The sequence below is a fragment of the Lampetra planeri genome, chromosome 5 (genome assembly GCF_965212315.1).
Source record: "Lampetra planeri chromosome 5, kcLamPlan1.2.h2, whole genome shotgun sequence".
In the NCBI taxonomy this organism is placed as follows: domain Eukaryota; kingdom Metazoa; phylum Chordata; class Hyperoartia; order Petromyzontiformes; family Petromyzontidae; genus Lampetra; species Lampetra planeri.
In genome coordinates, this window is record NC_136111.1 from 4,840,658 (window position 1) to 4,866,343 (window position 25,686).

General features: G+C 45.0%; 1 protein-coding gene across 2 annotated transcripts; it reads right to left on the reverse strand.

Annotated features, from left to right (window-relative positions):
* Positions 1–1,016: 1,016 nt before the first annotated feature.
* On the reverse strand, positions 1,017–25,686 carry TMEM263 (transmembrane protein 263). Of its 2 annotated transcripts, none has more exons than XM_078594182.1 (3): positions 25,470–25,686; positions 12,339–12,414; positions 1,017–9,956 (listed from the first exon to the last, which is right to left on the reverse strand). In XM_078594182.1, the coding sequence occupies exons 1-3, from the start codon at positions 25,473–25,475 to the stop codon at positions 9,664–9,666; spliced, it is 375 nt and encodes a 124-aa protein (XP_078450308.1). In that variant the 5' UTR covers positions 25,476–25,686; the 3' UTR covers positions 1,017–9,663. The 2 variants fall into 2 exon arrangements, with proteins under 2 accessions (XP_078450308.1, XP_078450309.1); XM_078594183.1 differs by lacking the exon at positions 25,470–25,686 and adding an exon at positions 21,322–21,397.

Genomic DNA, 25,686 nt, shown 5'->3' on the forward strand with positions numbered 1-25,686 from the left:
GTTGATTCACTCTTCAACACACCAGTGGGCTAAAGTAGTGAACTATTTGTCCTTTGTAAACGTGAGACATTTTTTACTGTTTGGCCGTGTCGGGTGGTGGAGGGTTACGACACATTTACAAATAACGCGATCCAACCCAAAAACCTTTATTATAAACCCACTATGGTTGATGAGCCGAGTTGACCCCCAACCACAATTTAATTCAACCTGCAATTATATATTGATCACAATGCCACAGCAACATGATCACCCATTATCGGTCCGTTACTGGATCACGTCCTCCCCAAGCCATCTATTACATGGTCTAGCAACGCAACATTCCATCTAGCATCTGTACGGCATACAACTTGATTTCGTTGCCACCATCTCTGCAGTTCGTCTTGTCGTTTGTTCCTTCTGAAAATGGCAGCAATACCCTGCCGACTGAAAGCAGGAAACCCCCGTACAAGCCACGGCCAGCTCGACGCAACTGATGACGTCGCCAAGCCTCACCAAACACCTCCCGTCCAGCGGCACACGCTGGAACTGGGGTAATATTTTTTTTAAGTGTTATCCATTTCGTCGAGTAATTACACCATTCATCAGTATTGAAATAACTGGATATGCCGGCTCTATAGGGAAGTAATGTTTACAACACGTGTGGTTTTCAATGCATGGAACATGTTGACCAGATTTGTGCCCGTCCAATGACATAATCTCCCAAAGTCTGCCAGTCAGGGGCGATGTTGCTATGTTTCAACAATAATTTGTAAATTATATTTGTCTCATTTGTAACATGAAACTAGCACATATGGCCTAATATATGAAACATCTGAATTCTAACAATGTTGAAGATGGTACCACCCCCATAGCTTTTCCTGACATAGCAGCCTCTCGCCGAGGACATATTTAACAACCGGAGAACAAGAAAAACTCATCCATAATGTTCCTTTGATTGAACAGAAATATGGTTTGTGGAGGCTGGGACAAATTGTACAATACACACACCAGAAAAAACATCACAAGGTACACACCCCCTTGGTATCAGCTTTTTATTAAGTTTTCAAAGATATCAGTAGAAAATACATAATACTATCATATCAATTTGCCAAAAAAATAGGTTGTGCAGTATATGGTTAGAGTTTTGTGTTGTCGGGTTTTAACGACTTTCTTCGCAAAACTGAAAGGGGGAAAAAAAAAATTTGCCACCGTGGATTCACTTTGCTATTGGCGTTTGACCAGAATTCGGACAGGTCGCGTTTTAAAACGATGACATTTACACATTTTGTATTTCCTACATGACTTCACTTTTTCAGGGTGGTTTGATAAAACCGACATCAACCCACAACGTTACAACAGTTAGCGATTTGTATGTTTTTATTCCCCTCTATTTTCTGTCATCGCACAGAGCCAGGCTTCCCAGCGACATCTCGTCATCACAACGCAAACAACACACGACTAACCTTCGTTCCTTTTAGAAGTACGGTCTGAAACATTGCGGTTTACTTTTGTGATTAATTTCCTCAACGTTTTGTAAACCTCCCTCACATTGCCCAATATACAGCCAGCTGTTACACCTTTCACATCACTTTTTTTTATTACGATGTCGCCACTAATATCCCAGTTGAGGGTATAGTGCTGACGTAATGGTAACCACACTGCTGTAAATCCAGAAAATTGTATCCCTGAAAAGGAGCGGTGGCACAATGTTTCTGAACCCAGTATCTTTAGTTCTATCGCCGGTCATGGAGATCAGTGGCGAGCGGAAATCCGAACGGGTCCTTAGCGCCCCCTATCGTCAAACAACACCCGTCGCCGCCGTGGCATGCCGAGGCCTTTTTCCTGCACCGAATTGACAAAGGATTGTGTTAACGGAGTCCACGTCACAATACAACTATCCTGGGAACGTTGTACAGAGTCTCACACCAAAGGTGTCACAAAAGCGCACAAGAGACACCACAGAGACGCCTTGGCATCGTCGCTTCGCGAGGGCCATTTGTTGCCACCGACCACAAGACAGTGCTTCGTCGTGCCCTGTGAAGCGTGGAACGCCCCGAATCCCTCATCTTTATTACACACATATTTACAATTGTCTACCGCAGAGCTGTGCTGGGCCACGTCTAATGCGAAACGTGTCAGATGTATAACAACATCCGTGTGGGAACTGTGGCGGGACGCGCTTGACTCACAATGGGTGCAGGGGTGGGGAGTGTTGCCAGTTGAGAGTTCAAATCGGATTTCAAGTTTGCCTTTCATCCCTCTATAAGACGAGTACTGCATTGTGGGAAGTCACTCCTTTTGGAGTAACTCAGCCCTGCCAACAGAATACGGAATTTCCACCACTGGCTCCATCACTTGCTCGAGCAGGGAAAAGCGCTAGCGTATTAGCGAGTACATCTGCAGTATGGTGAGAACCAGGTTTAACGTTGCACAACATTCAATAACCATAAAATCCAAAGATCTCAGCAGTGCCACCTCAATGCTCTGGCCCTGGGCATGACATTGATCTGCACAACTGACGCGAGTCACCATTCCACCTGGGTTTAAAAAAAAAAAACGTCAATTGATAAAAACCGAAAACACATCAACTCTAGGGCATGTCAACTTTGAAGCACGGCGGTGTAAACGGAAGTGACAAGGGTGGTGAATCTTCTCAGCGAACTGTGAAGTACTGGCCAGTTTAAATTGTCGAGGCTTGGGGCTGTGTACACGAGTCATGTGGAGCTCTCAAGCCGTTCGGGCTCATTCCCTCTCCGCCAAAAGGGGTCTCTAGATCTGTACCCCTCCCCCAACTCCAACCCCATTTTACTTGGTTGACATTCACATTGCAGCAGTCGTAGTGGTACCTTCCAATCCCAGTTCAGTCAAAACCACAATGGGAAATCCAACCTCACATTGAAGCTAGTAATTCTGTGGGGCCAATTGCGTAAAACCGCTCGAGTGATTTGCTTCACCGCAACTCGTGTCGAATCTACTTAAAAAATAAACGTGTTTTCAGCAACCAGCCACTGATCTGACGTGAACTCAAATATAAACTTGAGATATAACCTAAACCATACCACCAACTCTATCCATAATGATAAAGCTAACTTCAATTGTGCACATGCCTATAGCCATAGCCAACAATAACGCCTCTAACCTACCCTGCAACACACAAACCTTTGTTTATCAACCTAACCCTTACATTAAAAGCTAACTCCATTCTAACACTAAATCAAATCATAACGCTTACGATAGAGCCAACCAGAACCCCCTAGAAGTGCAACTCGTGACCTGTATTATCAGGTTTGCAAAGCCGACATCGGAGATAACACCTGTCTGGTTCATCTTCTTGGTTCTTTCGGTAAAGTCACGTAGAAGGGAAATACGCTGCCAAGCTTAGCAGTGTTCATTGGAGCGCTGTCTTTTCGACAGCTCTGTTTCTTCACCCGAGGACGGCTGCTTGTGTTGTGGCCGAAATGTCGTGAGAATTGTATTTTACGTTTTATTTTTATTATTTCCCTTCTACGTGACTTTACCGAAAGAACCAAGATGAATCCCTGCAGTCACGAGAGCTTTCAATCGAAACCTGTCTGGTTGTTCTCGGTGTTGTGGTGGTGGCGAGGGTGAGCGAATGAGAGCGGTGAAGTATGGGGACTCCGTTGCTGCGGACAACTGCAACGACCGACCCCAGTCGCCCATGCAAACGTCCCCAGGCTCCTAAAGCACACGGGGCAACCAAGTGAGGGTACGACGCAACCTCACAGCTTACTAACGACACCTCACCAGCGGACAAGGCGCATCGCAACGACCTTACCGACGCAAGCCACGTAAACATTAACGATGAAAACAGAAAGAAGAACACTGAACTCCTAATCTACGCATTAGTGCGAGCGGCGCATGAAAGGCGGTCGCAAGCTTTTTGTTCTGCGCCACCTCGAGCTTAGCCGAACAAAAGTATCGATTCGGCGGTGGAGAGCAGTCACATCTTGGGGCGTACCCGACTAGCGTGCATCACCGACGGGGGGATGTTGTTGTTGTGAGTTGGCTAGATTGATCGTCGATGTTAGTCTGGCCACCGGTTATGTGTCAAGTTTGGGCTATGGCACTGGCCACACAATGGCCAACACCTGCACATGAGTTATCGGTGAACATGCAAATCACGAGGTCACATATTCTCACAAATAACGGCCATCTGCACATCCTTAGATGTGATGAGACACATGATATATAGTCAGCATTTGTATGCTACGGCGATGCTGCCATGGATCAATCTTAGTGCAGCAGCTGAAGCAATGGGCACGCTTCTTAAATGAACCCGTCTGTCAACCCAGCAGTATGAATGGGTACACAAACACTCAATCGGCAAGTCACGTGTGATGGGGTAAAGTGTGGGTACTCGCACATATTCCAAGACGTCTGGCCAAAGTGGAAGAGAAGGCCAACGCTCCACTAGAGGGGTTCTCTAAAGCTCCATGTTGTAGAGGCCATTCTTCTTCGAAGCAGAGGCGTGAGCATGACATTGCAGGGTTGCACCTTTACTTTTTGCCTTTCTGTTTGGACGGTGATTTTCCTTGCCTTGCAGCAGCTTTGCATCTCAAGAAGACTCAAACAATATTTCTACGTGAATACTAAAAGAGCAGTTATGACAATTTAATCTTAACATTATTTTGAAAACTATTTTTTTTAACTATCTTTTTTGAAAATGTTATCATTTAGTAATAACGTGCTTGAGATGGACTTTTTTTTCCCTTGCGGCTGATGGCCACACCAAGAGTTAATTATCAGCCAGTACACTAAGTCCAAACTTGGGTGTGCAATCCATTAGCCCACAGCCATAACTGGTTGAACAGGAAAATCGAGTGTGATGATCACAGCCCAGTTAATAGTTTATGCACAATATACACCATCACAAGAACGATGCATTACAGTACATTCAGAGCAGCTTGGCTCCGAGGGCTAATTCAGAATAGGCAAACCACCCACCCATCTGCGCTGGTAATTAAAGCAAAGGTAAGCGATGGTAGGAAAAGAGGCCCTCTAAATATTTCAAGCAAAGCCCCAACAAAAAGTTGATCTGTTCTCTACGTAGAGGGATTCAAAATGGGGGGGGGGAATGCTGCATGTTGCCCGTAAATGCCAAAGGCACAATCGGGATATAACGAGTGAAAGTTCCCAAAAATATTTACCTTTCATGTAATGCTCTTCAACAGGCCTGCAGAAAGCCAGCGAAGAAAGCCTTCCATAGGCCTGCACTAGAATCAGCCAACGCCAGAGCCCGTTCCGTACAAACGGATTGCGTAGGTCAACTCGACAAGATTGATTGACTTGTAGGAAAACCTTAAATATTTGTTCTGAAGAGTTTCAGGCTCAGCAATTTTAAGCTAAAAGATAGAAAAATGTATCGTTTTATTATTTGGTTATTATTTGGTTCTTTCGGTTAAGTCACGTCTAAAGATAAAATAATAAATTAAATTAAATAATAGTATTCTATTATTTAAAATAATATTTAAAATAATAAATTAAATTAAATAATAGTATTCTATTATTTAATTTAATTTATTATTTTATCTTTAGACGTGACTTAACCGAAAGAACCAAATAATAATTCCTGCAGTCACGAAAGTTCTAAAATCAAAAATGTATCGGTCTGTGTACCCACTCGGCTGCCTGTGGGTTGAACTTCCAGACCAGACGTGTCACTCGATTAATTTCTAGCTTGAGATTGTTGAATGCTTAAATATTTCTCAAGATATAGGCCAGTATACCACGTCGTTTGTTTCCCAACTGCAAATATTTCAAGAGTTATGACTTAACGACAGTATTAAACCGATGTGGGTCTGCATAACGTCATTTTGTTGTATTGTTTGGTGGCAGAATGATCATCTCGAAGAGGTAAAATGCTGGAGTGTAGATTACTTGCAAACATCAACTCCCTTTAATGACAAGTTCATTCAACGTTTCAATATTGTTTACAATGCAGGTTATTATGAAAAGTTAATCACAATACATTTCCCTAACTGTGGAACAGACAGGGATTTAATTCTGCCAAGTCCCATCTATAAACTTTTCACATGCCAAAGGTTAAATCATTGAAGTGTAAACTCTAGATTCAAAAAGGCAAAGCTTCGTTAGAGCAGGCTGCACAATAAAATGTTTTGAAGCCCCCATGCCACTAAAAAGGCCAGGCAAGCTAGAACAATGAGGCAAAAAATTCGAGGCTCTTTGCGATGCACAATTTGGGTGGCGCAGTGGTTAGCAACCTACGCTATATGAATACATTGACCCTAAAGCTCATTCCCGGGCACGGTAAACTTCAGTGGCAGGTGATATCAGTACCGCTTATGTGGTCTTCTCCTTTACCGATCTGCATTGACTAGCGTGAAGTTTGGTTTAAAAAAACAGTTACCCACAGTGTTGTGGGGAGTTTAATCAAATTTTATCAGCTGGGTGGCACCGCATTTGGCATACCATGCCAATGCACCAGTTCGTACGGAGCTTGCACAACCAGGACGGTTCAATTGCAGTCACTCATTTGTTTATTGGTGGCAGTATTTTCCCCTATCCACGTGGCACTGTGTCCCGATGCTCAAACTGGCAGTCAGAAGCCAATTCTCATTGGTTCAAATGCTGGTTGGGGGTTAATTTGACCCATCATCCCAATGGTGCTTGATACTACAATGTCATCCTACGAACAGGCTGGCCGTTGGCAGAGCAATGTGGAATTTCTACGACAGCCTTAGGATCAGCACCGGTGCACACGAGGCAGGGACACCGATAATGTATGTTACCTAGAGCATGCCACCTCCTGCAAAGAAAATGCTGTAAATTTTGTGACAATTTGCACAAGGATGGTGCGAGAGTCGCAAGTTTTCACATTTGGGAATTATCCCGCCCTCCCCACCCCCCAACTTAAATGTAACAAAAATGAATTAGTCTTTATTCGATTAAGGTTACACACAATACCTGCCACGGTAGTGAATTCCAACAGGTCCCTAACCTGGTTAAACACAGACCATAGTAATTGAAATGAAACAACCAATTTCAATAATGTCTTAAATAAATAAAGTCATAATCGTCAACCAAGATTTAAGAAAACCCTCGCGGGGAAAATGCAAACCATACGGAACTTAGATTGGATTGTCACCACGTGGCCTCTGCATTTCAGTTTGTGAGCGACCCCGAAATTCAAAGCGCTGTTCACGTGACAACAGACTACGTGGCGAGAGCAGCTAGAGTCATAGCACAGGGGATGCAAGGCTCAGCGATGTCAAGGCTGCAAAATAAACGAAGCTGTGTGCAGCTTGGTGCAATGCAGCCTTTAGTCGAAGACGAAATTACGCCCGTTCACCGTGCGCAACGCAATCAGGGGGGACAAAAGAAATCTCAATGCTTTTGAACGTCTTAAAACTACAACTTGAAACCATCGCGCCAATCCAACTCAAAGTGACCGCGATGCCGGATTGTTGAGCACGAACAACAAGAGGCCACTTATTCAGCATCATTTACAGGAAACTGGATCTGGTGACACTTTTCTAGTGCCGAGAAGTCATTGTGTTCAAATAAATATTAGTTTAATGCCAGTTGTTTCAGGATTTGCTCAACAATCCTTGCCCAGTTAAATGTGTTGCTGGATGAAATATATTTCTTTGTAGCGATCGCAATGCACTGTTAAGCGGACGTGCGTAAAGAAAGCACAAGACAAACGCTTCAAACGCTGTGACCGTTCCATAACCTCACTTCTCTATGGTGTCCAGGAATGTCTCATTAACACATCAAACATGTCATGTCGACATCAATAGGTGCCATGGAGCCTCAAACCCTTCGATAGAATGTGCCCACAGCTTGGCCCAAACCCGTCTTTCAGCACGGAGTTTCAGGACACATTAGATCGGTGTTTCTGTATCGTAAATATGCGTGAATTGTATGTTAGCTGGGTGGCAAAACTCAGGATAATAAATGTCACAGCAATAAGCCAAACTGCTGAATTGATGAGCTCTGATCTGGATTTTGGCCACCTGTGATTAAACCTCATTATCAAGTGCAGTGAATTTATCACCTCATATATTTGTGATGCCCAATCACAAATCACTCCAAAAAAAAAACTCAATTTGGCCAAAACCAGCTTTCAGACTAAAATGTCCAATTGTGACATGCAAAGAGCTGCTTCTTTTACTTTTACTAAACACAAAGCAGTGCAGCAGTTTAGTGTTGAGTTAAAGAGGTCATCCATAAGGTGACGCCAGGAGCAGTTGAGATGTCATCGTCCACATATTTCAACACCAACGTGATGTCCTCCTGACTGGTAAATAAATCCCAATATTTTATTTTAAATATGCACATACGGTTAATGTTAGTGGTTTTTAGTAACACCTGACTGATACAATGCAAATGGCTCAGTTTTTCTGTTTGAAACTATATTGCAAGAGACCAGGTTTAAAGCCACCGTGTGGATACAAACATTGGGACTTGAGGCTCCAATAAAAGCCAATCAGAACAAAAATGTTGCACGTTCCAAAGTTCCTCCAAGCTACCGGAGGAGTTTAACGGCAGCTTGCTGCATTTGAAGCATTCGTCTGAAACTTGCTCTTGACACCCTAGCTTTGAAAGTGAACTAACAACAGAGGTTTCTACAAAAGAAAGGAGTGCAACTTTACAACATCCACATCCCATTTCTGCCATTTTTTTTCATAAACCAGACAAAACATGATTACATTCTGAAACATTGCTGGCTGAAGCACGATTGTCTCCAGGTGAAGTCGTAAAAAAAATTAAGCTCTGAAAATTGTTTCATCCGATGGGCTAATTAAAATTCCAAATCACGGATCCAGAAGTGGCTTTATTTTCACAGGACAGTAGATGGGAGTTATTGGGAGGAATTTTGTATGTGTCCCTTTCTCCGAGCCCCCAAAACCAAGCGTGAATCTCTTGATCTCTTTAACAAGTCACCCCCTTGCCTCGCTCCTGCTGCAAACAGCACCTGATCACTTTAAATGTTTCTGAACATTGTGAAATAGGGCATTGTGATGAATTTGTCCATCAACAGGTCGCATGTGGTGAGGTCAATTGTGGGTACGCCTACCTCTTGCTAGATGTCTGGCCAATGTGGATGAGTAGGCCAAAGCACGCTCTGGAACGGCTCCCGAGAGCTTCCTATAATAGAGGCCCCATCTACCAGCAGTTGTGTGAGCAAGCAATAACCGGGCTGCAGCTCTACCTTTAATTCATTAGGGCTGCGGAGACGCACATCGTCGGCTGTCCAAAAGCAACAACAGTAAACCGAACACACGAACGTGGCAAAAATGCGCATAAGACGCCGACAACGCAATCAAAAAATAGCGATAGAAAAAAAAAACACTGTTGTATTTGCAGCGGGAGGGATAGATGGCGAGCGATAAGGGACAAGAGGCACGCGCGCAAGTCGTACAACGAGAGCGCAGAGAGACAGGGAGGCCGAAGGTGTGAATCGCATGTCGATCCAGACCCCTCGTCTCCGCCCTGTACTGTAATCCGGCGGTCTAACCATGCGCGCCAGTCTCAGTCGGACTTGGCTCTTCGATGTTTTTTCGGGTTGCACTGCGTGTTGCTCGACATGACGTCCGACGTGTTTGTCACTCCACGAGACGAACAACACGTGGTTCAACCAGAAAACACATCGGGGAGAGCTATACAGCGCAACTGTGAAAACCTATGCGGCAGTGTTATTCAGTCGGACTTGTCTTTCTTCTTTGGCACAAAGGGGACTTTGCTGCTTACGGCCGATCCCATGGCTGAGACCCCACCAGCCACGGCCGACACGCTGCCCCTCACCAGCCCGACCCCCGCCGCTGGTACGGTGGTCACCACCGTCTTGGTCACCTCGTAGCCCTTGCCGCCCAGCCAGGCCACGCCACCTAGCGTGGCGCCCACCGCCCCCTTCGTGGCGCTGAATATGCCGCCCGAGACCCGCCAGAGCATGCCTGGCGCTGGAGCCGGCTTGCCATGGTCTCGCTCGTCATCTGGGGGGGGGGGGGCGGGGGGGGAAGGAGACAAAGGTGGGTTGGGATTCAAGTAACAGAGAGTATTTGTCATCAGTTGGTTGCACTGAATTGGAACAGAGAGTTGTGCTAAGGAGTTGGGGAACCTAGAAAAACAAAACAAAATCATGACTGAATTTGACCTGAGCGAGGTATGGTATTTGACCTCACATCTCTCTTAAACGATGACCCCATGATGTCACAGGATCAGTTCGTTTCTAAGAGTGGTCCAGGTGAAAGTATGTTGTGCATGCTTATGTGAGCGAGCAAAGTAGGGCCAGGCACCTACCTAAAAAGCCACGAGTCCAGTATTTGCTCCTGACCAACTTCAAACAAACTCAGCTCCGAGTCTAAAGGCTCAAATCAATAAAGAGTATGGGCTCGGAATGTTTTTTTGCACCACCAGATTAGAAAGTGAGACAGCGATTCCTGTTCCCACTCAGGCCACCGTGGGAATCGCAGCAAACAATTTTTTTGCAAACTTCGTTCTTAAAGGCAACGTCCCTGCAGGACTGTGATAAATATATCGGGACCCAGGAGGCGTACGTGTTTAGTGCCTGTACCACCACACTTACGCTCCCTGTACAAGACGTACATGTCTGCATGTGTGTATTGGTCTCTTTGAGAATAGATGCGGTTGTTCAAGAATGTGGGTCTCATTTACGCTTTGCACGAAAAGGCATGTTCTGCAAGTAGTCGATGGAAACTAGGCCAAATTACTACGATTTTTTTAACCAAATATACGTTGCATTTTTGTCAAAATGTACAGCACCACCGTATTTCTAGCAAATATCAAAGGATGCTACTTTTTCATCATAATATTTTTCGGGTCTATCAGATGTGCAGGATTAATTCAAGCAGTGAATGACTGAAAGTTATTATCTTATAATGCCTTGCATGTACTTGCAACGCTTGCCCAGTATTTGCCACGTGCTAAATATTTGTAGTATTCTGTGTGTGGTGTGTGTGTGCGATGCTGTTGTTATGCACGTGTGTTGTTGATACTTGTGCGCTAGCTATGCTGGTACATATGAAAACTTTGTTGGCACTTGTTTGAGCTTATTGTTAATGCCTGTGTGTATTAATCCTCTGTTGATGCCATTGTAAGCTGCGCTTGTGTATGTTCGTGTGGTATCGGATTGCATGCATGCTGTGTCGATGTGAGTATACGCTGCATGTGTGTGTGTTCGTTAGTGTGCGTGGTGTATTCTTGTGCAAGCATGCTGTTGGTGGCATTTCAAGCTGCATTTGTGTATGTTTGTGTGTGCGTGTTGTATTATTGTGCATGCGTCCTGTAACGGTGTGTTTCTTGTGCGTATTAAATTGATTGCTTGCATACCATTTTCACATGTGTAACTGTGCCATGTGTTACTTGTGAGCATGCAAGCACGTTTACCCATAATTTGTGCATTCCTGAACACATACGCATGTGGTTCTAAACGCACACACATAACAATGAGGGTCAAATGGCTCCACCCAACATCTGCTAAAAATAACCAAGGGTGGTTTGTCTTGCCAAACTGGGAATATTTGCTGGAAAACGAATCGCCTCACTTTCCTCGTCACTGCAGGAAAGTATTTTTCTAGGCCATAAATAACTGGGCTGGAGTGTCTCCTTGACTTTATTCAGCCTATGACCTCATCGGCTCAATAGAAATGTCACAGAGACCGTCAGTGACATAGGTCAGGGGAGACAGCACCGTCTCCGACAACTAAATTTTGTGACGGCAAAAATATTCCAAGCAAAACTCTCCATGTTAAAATGGAGACAGACTTAGGGAGGAGGGCTTCACCGCAATCCTCGTGCAGAGTTTTTTTTTGACAGTTGGCCAGGAGCTACAACTGGACTAGGCCATGCCTGTGGCTTTGTAGCCAGAAGTGTTGATATGTTGTCTTCACTTGAATTTGGAAATAAGTATAGCGGTGCCATCCCCCGATAACTCTTTACCACTACATAACCGAGCCGTGCCAAGCCAGCCCTGCATGGCTAACCAGGCGCCAGGTTGGTTTTTTCAATGCAGAAGCCGAGCAGTGCCCCTGACATCACAAGCAATTAACCAGTTAAGTCGCGTGTAGATGACACGGTGATATGAAGGACGCGATTAGCCCCACCCCTGGGTTCTGCTTGTCCTCAAGCCAGATTCAGACAGACGTCTTTATGAGACCAGCATATCAGGTTTTGGATCCGGGTCGACATGGGAAATAGACAGTGAAGGACCACGTGAGGGCTGCCCGCGTCCTAGCTTCGGATGTGCAAGTGAGAAAAGGAGTACGAGATGTGACGTGGTGTGAGGCCATATCAGCGGGAGCCACGAGTTTTGCGGTATGGAGACGCAGGAGGGTTGTCTGTGTGGGCACGGTTACCTGTGGGCGGTTCAGTCTGCAAGTGAGGAGGTGTGCCCATCATATCCGCATTCATGCTCTCCGTTCCGTTTGGGCCCTGACGTCCACACGCGGACAAATTCGCACATGCACGCACGCGCACAGAAAAAAAAGGCACGCCGTTAGTCTCGTAGCTTGTTGAGATGAGCCATTCTTGAGCGCCTATTCAGGCTGATTCAGTACGACTCCTTTAATTCATGATGCTAACATCCACTCCGATAATTCACAGTCCTAGGCTGATCTGAATATATTCCTATTGCCGCGCAGGTCTATTTTTGTATTATCCATTCTTCTGCGAATCTATAATTACAGATGTCACAGATAATAAGGTCTGCCAATGGCAGTTTCGACATCATTCATGGATAGGAGGCGTCCCACCGTACCTGACAAGCGCAAACAGGCGGTCCAGCACCACCCACCACACCTGCTGACGTTGACATACCTCACCAAGTACTCAATTAAGGACTACACTGTGCACAGGACTGTGTGCGTGCCAAGTTGCGAGTCATAACGAATCACGACTATGTGAGAAAGAGAATAAACTTCGTCGAGGTCAATTATATTGTCGTTGTTTTCTTGCTGAATATTATAATCCTGCTATCAGCGGCACGATCCGAGATGAGACGCAAGGCTCTATTCGGAACTCGTGCACCTTGCACTGCACCACAGTGTGTCAAAAACAATATTGAAGCTAACATCACAGTAACCTTTGAAGCCAATTTGAGCGTTTTTTGTTACATATATGTGCCCTGCAAAGAGCGTGTTCCTCACATTTCAATTCAATTGTTATACTCACCTGGAATTTGCCAAATGAAGTGAAAACCATATCGAATACATTTGCAATTGTTTTGATTGGTGACCAGGCTGAGACCATAAACTTGCCACACTTGACAAGCCGGTTTTAACCAAGGATAATTGCCTGGATCCAAGCCCAGCAGTACCAGCTCAGTGCTCCGACATGTTATTAGCCCCGGGAGCCACCCCCAGCCACTGATATGTAGAGTGCATAGACACGTCCATATGTTTTTCCTTTTTAATTACACGTACTGAATCAGGCACTCGAAACAACATGCACGTTCGAGTGGTGTTTTGGCAGAGTGAGTGGGGGGGCTGAGTAGGGGTTGGGGGACGTCTATTTTCAATTTGTTTAAATAGATTGAAACCAAGAATATGAATCCCTGCAGTCACGAAAGCTTTAAATCGAGATTGAAACCACTTTATTCGGTTGTGGGGGGTGGGGCAATAAACATTTATATTACTTTGCAAAACCAAACAGAGGGCAATTACATACCCAGCAGCAATACTGCGAGACTGCTTTTATCTCTGGTCCTCTTATCCATGACTCGAGTTATTCATGGGGTCAGTCAGGTCAAATCAATGAACCGGCCGTTTGGACGGCTCGGTGCGATTTAAGTTTACAAGTTTAGGTTAATTTTATTCGTTACACGGATGTTCCGGTTTAGCCAGTAGGCTGCCACTTTTACAAGGGAGACCGTCGGCCGTGTGCGAACACAGCGACAACAAAAAAAGACAACACAACTTGAATATTGCAGAGAACGAGGACAGGGTCCTTCAGGAATACGGCACAACCAACCGGAAGGAGTTCAGTGATAGTTCCACTCCATAATCGCAAATCTTTGCGCAATTAAAAGTTCACGTGAGGGTATAAAGGTTCACTTTTTCACGTGAAAGGCGAGATGTCTCACGTCGCAATTGCACACACTGCACTTTTCACAAACTTTGGCGTTCGGATAGTGTTTGGGCAAACCGGACAGCAAGTTGTGTAATGGGTGTTGCAAAATGCACCGCTTGGCAATGCCCACAAATGCCAAGTGGGTTGTACGTATTTTCCAAGTTCATGGTTTACATATCGTAACCCACTGTGAACAACACAAGTCGAGTGACAAAGTCATCCCCTTATGCACTCTGTTGTGGATAACGGTGGTAAAGGTGCAGCCCTGCGAACCTTGAGTAACGCCACTGCTGGCGGACGGGCCTTTGCTATGGGGCAGCTCCTCTGTGGAGGTTATTTGGCCTACTCTTCCACACTGCCCAGACATTTTGGAAGAGGTGAATAGAGGCGGTGGCAGTGGGGGGGGGCAGGGGAGGGGGGTTAAGAATCTTGCCCACCGGGAGATGCAACCCGGCCATCTGTGGCTTGCAAGTCCAGTGTGATAACAAACGCACCACGGCAGCATCAGTAATAAGAGTAATAGTTCACGGCGTAACATTACAAGCATTTACACGGACAAAACCCATTGTGGTTCTCAATGCGATCACAGCAACCACTGTACATGAACACAGCCAGTGATTTATCCAACACCCCCTGCAGGTCCACTGACACACATAGCGGTCCTCACAGCGGTTGTTCCGAACACAACAACTTGAAGCAGAAATGCGCCTTCGCCACATTTTTCAAGATTCCCCTGCAGGGGCAAAACTGTATTGTGTGTTCCAGTCAATCAACCTGTTGCCCTTTGTTTAAACAAGCGATTCTCACATTCGAGCATTGCGCTGTGACACCCTACCAGCAGGGAAGTGGGGCCCCACTCTTGTCAATGACATCCCAGGGTCTTTAACAACCACTTGAACAGCTCAAGAGACCAATGGGGTGATGGTCAGTATGGGTTGGTGAAGTGGAGGTCCAGGACAAGCCTGGAGATCACTCGACAATGACGTTAGCCGTAGCTCCGAATCGATCTCAGGGCACCGTGTTCGTAAATCAGTTTACTAACCACCACAATCCCACAGTAATATAAAACACAATTTGTATTTATAACCCATCTAAAATGCAACCGCATCTCAACGTGCTGTACGAAAGAGTGGGACATGTTGGTCATTGGCGGATGGAAGGTGCCGTTAATTTATTAGGTTTTTTTTTATAGAAAAGAGGCAGTTATAGTCGAGAAGACAAAGACCCTGAGGCAGTAAAGGGGCAGGGAGTTGAAAGCACGGATGGCCGGTTGTAGTGTATTTTCAACCAGACCTCAGGGTGAGCAGAGGAGAGAATTTCCAATTGAGTGAATGTTCACCAACAGCTTCGATGTTGACTTACACCTAAAAACTATAAGTAAATAACTTTGTATTTAAAGATATGTGTATGTTACATTTTGTGTAGTTGTCCAGCACAAGGTAAGACCAGCAAACGGCGTATGGATGGAAAACTGATGGAATGTTGATCGGCTGTTGAAATTTTACTCAAGAGCTCAGTGGCACTGGCATGGCTCTCCAACACAAACCACATCACTAGCTCCCCCGCCAACCATCCACGAGTTCCCACTGCACGATATTCATGTTTATCATTTTGTTTTCCACACACAGCAGGGTTATGCTTCCACTATGCAAATTATTCCATTTTTTTGCATTAAATCTGATTACAGCCCCTGCTGAATTATTCAAGTCAAGCCCAAATATCTTGGCACAACAATTTGTTTCAGAAAGTGATTAGTGTCATAGCCTTTCCTCGTATACATAAGGGGTTGAGAGCAAAAGCAAAATGCACGATAGGCACAAAGCAGATAATGCACATTCTGTGTTTCGTGTTTACACATTCTGTGATTCGTGTTTACCATTAATAAAAAAAAATGGTTTAATATTGACTGTGCCATGTCCCCCCCCCCCACCCAGAGTTGTTTTATGCCACGTCCATGTAATTATCGTTCGTGCTGAATTAAGTTTCAATTGCATTTTTTTGCAATTATGTTTGTATTTACGTGGCAATCGGTGTTTTGGCTGAGATGTTGTTTTTCATGCACATTCCAGCTAACACAGCCCCCAGGGTTTGAACTCAGGTGTTGAGATGTGTGGGACACATACCCAGATCTCGGCATCGGCGTTCTGACAGATTACTAGCCCTGGGCCTCAAACCCACAAACTCAATCGGTGCTGCTGGCTCAGACTAAAACAACAATTTATATACATACTCTTTGGTTCTTTCGGTAAAGTCACGTAGGTGAAAAAAATAAAATATTATTTTAAAAAACACACAAACAGTTCTCTTTGCCCTTCTACAGTAATTTTGTTTCTTGCTGTGGTTGTCCCACCTGATGACGGAAGCTTGTGTTGCTTCCGAAACGTCGCGATTTAATTTAGTTATTTCTATTTTTTTTATTCTTTTTTTTAATTTTTTCACCTACGTGATCCTTGCAGTCACGAAAACTTAAAATCCAGAACAATTTATATAACGTCTAAACACAACAATATCTCAAGACTTTATAAAAGCGGATAACTACATAATGATGGAAGTGGGGTCAGGTTTAGCGAGGAGGTCGTGATAGCAGAGTTGACAAGGTTGAAAGTTAATTTCTCATCCACAGTCCAGTTTATCTGCGATTCATCTGGAATTGACAGATAATGGGAGTGTTTTTGTATTTAACAGCTCCTGAGTACGGAGTCAATAAAAAGACGATGGAAAGGGTCTCCTTTATCAATGTCGAAGGAATATCAATTAAACAGTAATTTCAGTTTTATAACTGAGCTTGCACCGTTGAGATCCTGGGTTCGAATCCAAGCAAACGCTTGTGACTAAACCAGTTTCAAAAGCGTAGTTTAGCGTTCTCAGCCAAGTCATCAATGAGTGCACAAAAAAGCATACTAAAAGAGATTTGCACTTAATTTGGTTAAATTCCATATTTTAGAATTTGCCTGCCAAATGAAGAACGTTTTTCTCTGTAGCAGCAAACAGAAACTATAGCAGTAATAGAAGTAACAAAGTAACTGCAGTACCAAAGTCAACGGCAATGCATCCAATCTCATCAGATCTCAGCAGTTAAGCAGGGCTGAGCCTGTTTACTTTTTAGATGGGCGACTACCATACATAACAGGCATTATAGGCTGTGGCCGCTACATTTCTGACACCACAGTGCAGCGCAGCAAAATACAGTGTTGTACTTAATGGGATTTCTATGCCCCTGTGTCTATGGTCCCTGCTTTCACCGACCCGCACTAACAGCGTGATGTATTTCGATTTAAAGCTTTCGTGACTGCAGGGATTCATCTTTTTTGGCCCCGCCCCCCTCCCCCTCCCGATGCGTTGTACTTAGCACTCCGTGCTGTCTTTGAGCCCCGCCCCCCTCCCTCCCGATACGTTCCATTCATTGGCTACCACATTCTGATGAGCCCCCCCCCCTCTCCTCCCCCCTTCAACTTGCTTATAAGGGATTACATCTTGAATCATTGCCTCACTTGATGCAGCTAATTCGGCTGTGACGGTCCCACCTGATGACGGAGACTTGTGTTGCCTCCGAAACGTCGTGATTTTTGTTTTATTTTATTTTATTTTCATTAATTTTGATGTTTTACCTACATGACTTTACCGAAAAAACCTAAGAATATGATTCCTTGCAGTCACGAAAGCTTCAAATCTAGAACTTCTTGGTTCTTTCGGTAAAGTCACGTAGAATGGAAATAATAAAATAAAAAAAATAAAACATAATAAAATAATTATCACGACGTTTCGGCCACAACGCAAGCAGCCGTCCTCAGGTGGAGAACAGGTCAGACTCTGTCCTCTCGACAGACCTGTTCTCCACCTGAGGACGGCTGCTTGCGTTGTGGCCGAAACGTCGTGAGAATTATTTTATTATGTTTTATTTTTATTATTTTATTATTTCCATTCTACGTGACTTTACCGAAAGAACCAAGAAGAGGAGCGTGAAGTGTATACAGTGTTGTACTTAATGTGATTTCTATGCTCCTGTGGCTGTGCTCCCTGCCTTCACCGACCGCACTGACAGCGTGAAGTATGGTCATACAACTCCAAGAACCCACACGGGTTGGGGAGACCTTCCTCCAGCAGGCGTCGTACATGTAAACAAATACTACCTACTACAGCACCACGTTATGTTTGTCTAAACGTACCACGTAGGTTTCCGCATGTTCAACTCACTTTAAAGCAGCGATACATTTCGAGTGGCTACGTAAACATTTACGAGTGTGACGTGGCGAGAGAAAGCGGCGTAAAACGAGTGGGGGCTTTGATGCCGTGTGCTCCGTTCGAAAAGTATAAAATTCAGACATGCACTGACAAAATCTCATTGACTGATTGAATCAATTAAAGCGTGGCTGTAGTCAACAGCAAAGAGAAGAGAGGGCCTTGCGGTTCAGTCAGCGCATCCATTCTTGTATTAATTCAACACACACATGTGTGCTTATGGTTTTGCATAGAGGAGCCAACGCCAATCTGGGCTTTGGAGTATAACTCGAGAGGTCTGGCAGCTCTAGTCTTGGTATCGGATAGGTCGCTGCAGCTGTGTGACGTGGCTGATCGTTGCCACCATTTCCACTCTAAATGCTATTCTCCACTCAAATTAGTCGACAATTTTCACGACTAAACAATAAAAATGTACGGCTGCCCGACAGTTATCGTAGCATGATTTCAAGGGCTTGGTACTGGATGGGGATGTCTCGGCCATGTGATGTGGGCAATTGCAAAGACATAATTTCCACTGTAAACTCTATTCTCCAGGGAAAAGTGTCTACTCATTTATTTTTTCACGACTAATCAACAAACCCTTGTGGCTCCACTAAAAACAGCAGCCAATATAATAAATTACCCCCGTGATCTAAACCCAAATAACCTTTAAAGCCACGGTACCTTTTATTCGGAATTAATGGTTTTAAAAGCAAGCTGTGGGAGTTAATAAACTGAGTGTCTGGCCACATTCACAAATGAATAAAACAAGCCTTCTTGTGCAGGGATGAAACCAGAAGGTTAGTGTTTTTCAGCTATTGACGTTGCAGGATTTAACCACGCTCCTATGGTTTTTAGAGATTCTAAACATGTTCTACTGCAATCCGATCCAATGCAGCTGGTCATTCATTTTACAGTGAATGAGGTTTACATGAGAACGCCGCCTCTTAACCATAGTGAAGTAGGGGGCGAACATTGCGGATATTATTATCGACAGGATTACTCGCGAATCGACTCCACTTATCTGCAGGAAAGAATTCGCAGATAATCACATAATCGGATGGGTTTGCCGATGAACTTTTATCCACAAAAACGATGTGAATACTTGGAAGCCATTCTGCAAAGCAGGATGGGAAAATACATAGATAATTGTGGATAAACAGAATAGAGTCATAGATAACAAGCGTTTCCCTTTACTCAGTGAACTAAAAAAGTCAGAATAAAAATGTTATTTCTCTATCATGTCATACAGTATCGTGTAAATAATGTATTTCATAAGGATACTTCAAACGCTGCAAGCCTCACTATAATTTATAGGAGCATGAATTAACATATTAAATGGCTTATCCTTTGTTGGCCATCATTGTGAGTCCACCCAGTGGCCTGACCTGAATCCCAGTTTCCTGGCTACAATGTGGGTCCTGTTTCTGTCACACAACACAATAACACGAATATGATATACCACATTACCCAACGCATAGCCTGAGCTTAATAACACCACCACGCTCTTACACCAAAACTGAATGCAACATGGACTTTAACTTTAACCACGATCGTATCAGGGCAAACGCTGGGTTTGTTTGAAACGCAGTCAAAGTGTAAGTCTTCACAACTCCAACGAATACTTAACCGAACGTGAAACTTGACCTCATCTTACAATACGCTTTGTGTCAATCCCAAGCGTAACCAGACACATTCCCATCACATAAACCTCATTCTGATCACTGCTAATCCCAGAGCATGATGCTCGCCATAACTCTTAATGCAACTCTATCTCAATAAACAGCATACACAATCACAAAACTCCATAATCTGAAATCATGTTATATCCAGTGCTGAATGAAGGCATTATCCAACCATCACTCTATTCTTATAGCTTCAGAACATGATCTTCACTCCATCTCCACGATGGCCAACCTCGGAGTTAACCCAATTAAAACCTTATCACATCCTGAACCGCAATACAAACTCCCATTAAAATGTTAACCAAACCTAACCTTTACCAATTCTGAATCCCAGACTCAAGCAGGTAGCCCATCACCCAACCTAACCCCGTCCTAAACAAACCCTGACCATCAACTCACCTAAAGCCCTAGTACTGACTGTATAGCTTGAACGTTAACCACAAGTCCAACTGTCCTGTTAACTCAATCCGTTCCATAACCGCAGCTAAACTCTAGCTTAGCACTAACTCAGATGTTAACTCAGCTAAACTCTAGCTTAGCACTAACGCAGATACTAACTCAGCTAAACTCGTGCCTAGCACTCACTCAGACGCTAACTCAGCTAAACTCGTGTCCAGCACTAACGCAGATGCTAACTCAGCTAAACTCGAGCCGAGCACTAACGCAGATACTAGCGCAGCTAATCTCTAGCTTAGCACTAACGCAGATGCTAACTCAGCTCAACTCGTGCCGATGCTAACCCAGCTAAACTGTAGCCTAGCACTAACTCAGACGCGAACTCAGCTAAACTCGTGTCCAGCACTAACGCAGATACTAACTCAGCTAAACTCGAGCCGAGCACTAACGCAGATGTTAACTCAGCTAAACTGTAGCCGAGCACTCACTCAAATGTTAACTCGTCACCATTCTCTACCTGTTTCCCTCGGTGTGACACACTCGATCCTCAGCGATCAGGCAGAACACAGTGCAATGTTAATTTTGTTCACGAAATTAGTGACGAAAATAACTTTCGACGAAGTGTTTTTTTTTATGAGCAACGACTATGGATGAAAATCACCAAGCTGTACAGTATATTATTAAAAAAAATAAGTTTCAAATACGTTAACTGTCTGACCGGATACTATTGTTGGGAGGAATTTGCGTGCCCTTCATCAACACTGAATAACGCGGACTGTCTTGCATCGTCTGCTCGATGAACGCGACTTTCGAGAAAGGCCTAAATTAATCCGCGGACTAAGACAACATCTCCAAAAGTATGTTGCCGACGAAGACCGTGACTAAAGTAAAGACATAAACAACCAGTGCCCAAGTCGCTGCTACTTGCCTCCGTCGGTATATTTGCACGGGGGAGGGAAACACGACCACGTACCATGTGGACGTCTTTGCCACGTGTGCACCTCCAGCAAGCAGAGTTCTCTGCCCCCAAGGCTCACTCACTCACTCACGCCCACCCACCCCCCTCTTAACCACCAATCGGCAGGCTGAGTCTCTGGGTTGTGTGTAATCCTGGGATTGTGAGCGTCAAAACCTCGAATTCGTCCTCATTATCAGCGGCCACGGTCAATCCACTGCTGAATGGAGGCAGCAACCAATCAGCCTGCGCCGCTTAAATCGCCCAGTGCTGCGCCTGGGCATGATCGTTCCATCTCCCTCCTCTTGTGGACGTGCTGTGTTCTACTTCTAGATTTGAAGCTTTCGTGACTGCAAGGATTCATATTCTTAGGTTTTTTCGGTAAAGTCACGTAGGTAAAACATTACAATTAATAAAAGTGTTGCCTCCGAAACGTCGTGATTTTTATTTTATTTTTATTAATTTTAATGTTTTACCTACGTGACTTTACCGAAAAAACATGTGTTCTACTTCGTCAAATGTACTTCATTGCGTTATATAACGCAAACTCCAACTCATGCGGGGAAGGTTAACGCCATAAACCTTGGGGCTCTGTGGCCTTTAAAAAATATATACAGGAGCCACGATCATAACTCGAACTTTAGCCTTAATCTCAGTCTCACACTTCACTATAATGTTACACCTACCTTTCGTGCTAAGCCTATCTATAGACTTAACCGTAACCGTCAAGCTAACCTTATTTCATAATACTAAATTTAGCTTTAGCGGTAAACAATCATAACTCGTCTTTATTGAGCCACATAAACTAATAATATCTCTGAGCTTAACCCCAACATGAAATACTAACCATAATACCATACACTACCTCAGGTTAGATGCACTAAAAGCGTAACCTTTATCAGCATCCCTTAATAATTGGCATAATTCAAACCAGAACAAAATCACAGGCAAGTCCACTTTACTGTAATACCAATGAGCAAACACCTAACCACAGTGTATATTAACACAACCAACGACACCAAGGCCCTTAACAATCAAACACACCAACCACAAACACCAACGACTTGACCCCATACATAAACCACCACGTTCACCAATACCACTCACTATCCAACGCGAAGGATGTGAGTGGTCCGGCTGCTGCCTTTAAAGCCCTTTTATCGCATACCGAATTTCAAAGTAAGATTGCATCAAAATAATAATAAATTGTATGAAGTGGCATGATGAGCTTTGAAAATAGGTATGCACTAAAAGGGTTTCAAAATTGCAGCATAAGTCTTAAATCGATATGGTTGGCAAGTATACAAGACCTTCTAAAAAAAGTAATATTTACAATCATTAACCCAATCGGAGCTAACATTATCAACGCAAGCAATAACAAAGGAACCCATCATCACAACCACACCGCCACCAGCAACACCCCTTCTATTTACAGAACAACGACAACCACTCCTACTGCCGACCTTACATCTCCGATTGTCGTAAACACGTCCCGCGTGTCCCACCACGGCATTCGGTTGAGCAAATCCTTAATAGCCAACATCCAGGGCTTAATTTAGGCGAGGTCTGCCCATGTCAGTGACCCAGAAAATAGGGCACACCGTACCCAGTATTCCTCTTGCTTTCACTCTCAGACACGTGCCGACTATAAACCTGGATATACTGAGAAATTAAGCATTGCCTAACACCGCATTCACAAGTTCAGCTATGGAGATGATATCCGTGACCCTTCAGGATGACCTTGCCTCTTGCAATGGATCTCATTTCCCAATGAATGTGCGAGTATATCTAGTGCGAGGCAATTATGGCTTGCCTTATTTCAATACAGTCTTGACCTTAACCTGCCAAGGACACATTATATTGAGTTATATGGCTCTCGGTCTTATGGTTAGGACTATGTTTGAAATTGGGGTCAGGGGCTAGGACTGAATTTAGGTCAGGGCTACAGTTGGATTTAGAACTAGATACAGGATAGAGTTATCGGTAATAGCTAAGGGTTCTTGATAGAAGTAGTGTATCAGGTTAAGTCTAGGATTGCGATTCATTATTGATCAAGGGATAGGAATTATGACTTGAACATTAGGTTAGGGTTAGAACTAGGGTTAGGTGGTTAGAATTAGGCGTATCGCTAGTACAAGTGTTGGTGGGGGGGGGCAAAACACCGAGCTCGAATTAGGTTAAAGGCAAACTGTAGGTTGAGGGCCCGATATTGGGGTTAGAGTCAAGATCAGAGATAATGGTAGGTTTGGCACCGAGACTATGGTTAGGGGGTAGTGTTCGGGTTAATTTGCCATTCGCTCTCATCCTTCACCTCCTAACAGAGCCACGTGTTGCTCCCACCCCCTGAGCGACAACCCTCCTTCCAACACCACCACCCACAGACTCCACCCCTTGGCAGCAAAACGTGGCACAGGCAACAGCTGGGGTCATCTGACCCAAACCCTGACCTGGTGTCAGCCAGAGGCTACTTTTTTCCCTCTCTCGTGTGTGTGTGCGCCATGTGTCTATCATCAGCAGCGGCAGGGTTAAAGCCACTGCTGATGATGAACGCATCAAAAAGCTGCCCATCCACCTCACAACCCTATAGTGTAATAATCCACCTGACACCTGGGCACGAGCAGATTCTATCGCTCCATCTCCTCCGCAGACGTACTTTCGGAAGCGTTACTTTTCCTTGGCTGCCACTCTATACCTACATTTTTTTCCATGAGCCGCAGTAAATCGTATAACTCCATTCATCTTCCTTCTGTATATCCCTTCCCTCGAAAGATCGCCCACTATCTCCCACACACAACCATGCCCCCCCCCCCTCCTTCTGCATCCATCTACAGCACGTTCTGTCGATACATCATTAAATATCTTCCTCCATCTCCCTAACTGCACATCCCTTCCCTTTGTAAGCACACTATGTACCATTATGTGTGTGCATCTCTCTCCCTCTCTGCAAAGTCCTATCTTTTTTTCTCTCCCTCCTCTGCCTATCTCCATCCGCCTCTCTCCATCGTTCGCTGTAACCATGCCTTCTCTGCATCTCTCAAGATTTCCAGCACCATCATCCGCTGAGTTCCTCTACAGTGTATACACTATCTTCACTTTATATTATGTCAGCCCTCGCTTTATACAAATGTATCTTCCATATCCCCTAAACGCTGCCCGATCCGTTTCTCTCTCTCCATCCCCCAGCTCCCCTTTAGCCACATCTTATGCAACTCTCCCTTGTTAAACAAACATCTTCATCTCCTACCTCATGTCCCCTTCACCTGGAAGGGCCTGGCTTTACTCTCTGCCTTCACCAACCTGCACTGACTGGCGTGGTGAAGTATGGTCAACCACCCCAATGCCTCTACCCACCCCACCCCCCCACAACTAACACAGGCATTCATCCAGCAGTGGATTTCTGTCGAGTATTACTACTTCCACAGCAACACACAAACCAACCCCACAGCATCACGGCAGACAGTATATGCAGCACACACGGCCAACAAAAACCCGTGCGACACACTGAACGCGGAGGCGTCTAAATCTATCGACGCGTCGCCTAATCGGTCACGGTAACATTGATGATCTTAAAGGTCACTCGGACAACATCCACCGAAATCGATGGAGGTTCGACTCATGCACACGTGCGTTACACGCTGCACGTCCACCCACCACCACCACCACAGCAGCAACGAGAGGAGGCCACGACAATTTGTCGACGAATGCAGAGGCCACGACTATGTGGGGTCGACGACATCGAGACGAATGTTAGTGGCGAGACGAACACCGATTTCCTTCCCCGACTTTGCCAACAACAGAGCCGCTTGCTGGCTTCGTGTGTCGCCGTAATAAAGCAGCGAGAGAGAGAGAGAGGAATTAGACGGCACCACAACTCCGCACTCACACGAGAGAGTACACTCCGTGCCACACGATACAACGCAGCAGCAAGACGACGCGGCGTTTAGTTTCGCACAGGCTGCGTTCACGAAGGCAAACCTCACGCACAACACACATAGAGACACAGAGAGAGACACAGAGAGACGTGGCCAATGGCTGTTACAAAACTAGCTCCGGCCAAACACCATCACAACCATTATCATCATCATCTTCTTCACCGCACCAGTTCAATGCCCCGCGTACAACAACCAACCAACCCCCCTGTTGTGTTGTGTGCGCGTGTCTCTCACCTTCATGGCCTTGTTGAGGTGCAAGGGGGGAGGGAGGAGGAGGGGACCGGGGTTAGAGACGCAGAAGGTGATGGTGGAGAGATGGTGCGAGAAGAGATGAGCTCCAGCCAGCCAGTCGAACGCAAGCAGCAGGAGTAGTAGGAGAGGGCCCCCTTTTCTTCACTGCGCCGCCGCTGCTGCTGCTGCTGCATACGTGGCCAGGCAGGGGGGTGGGTGG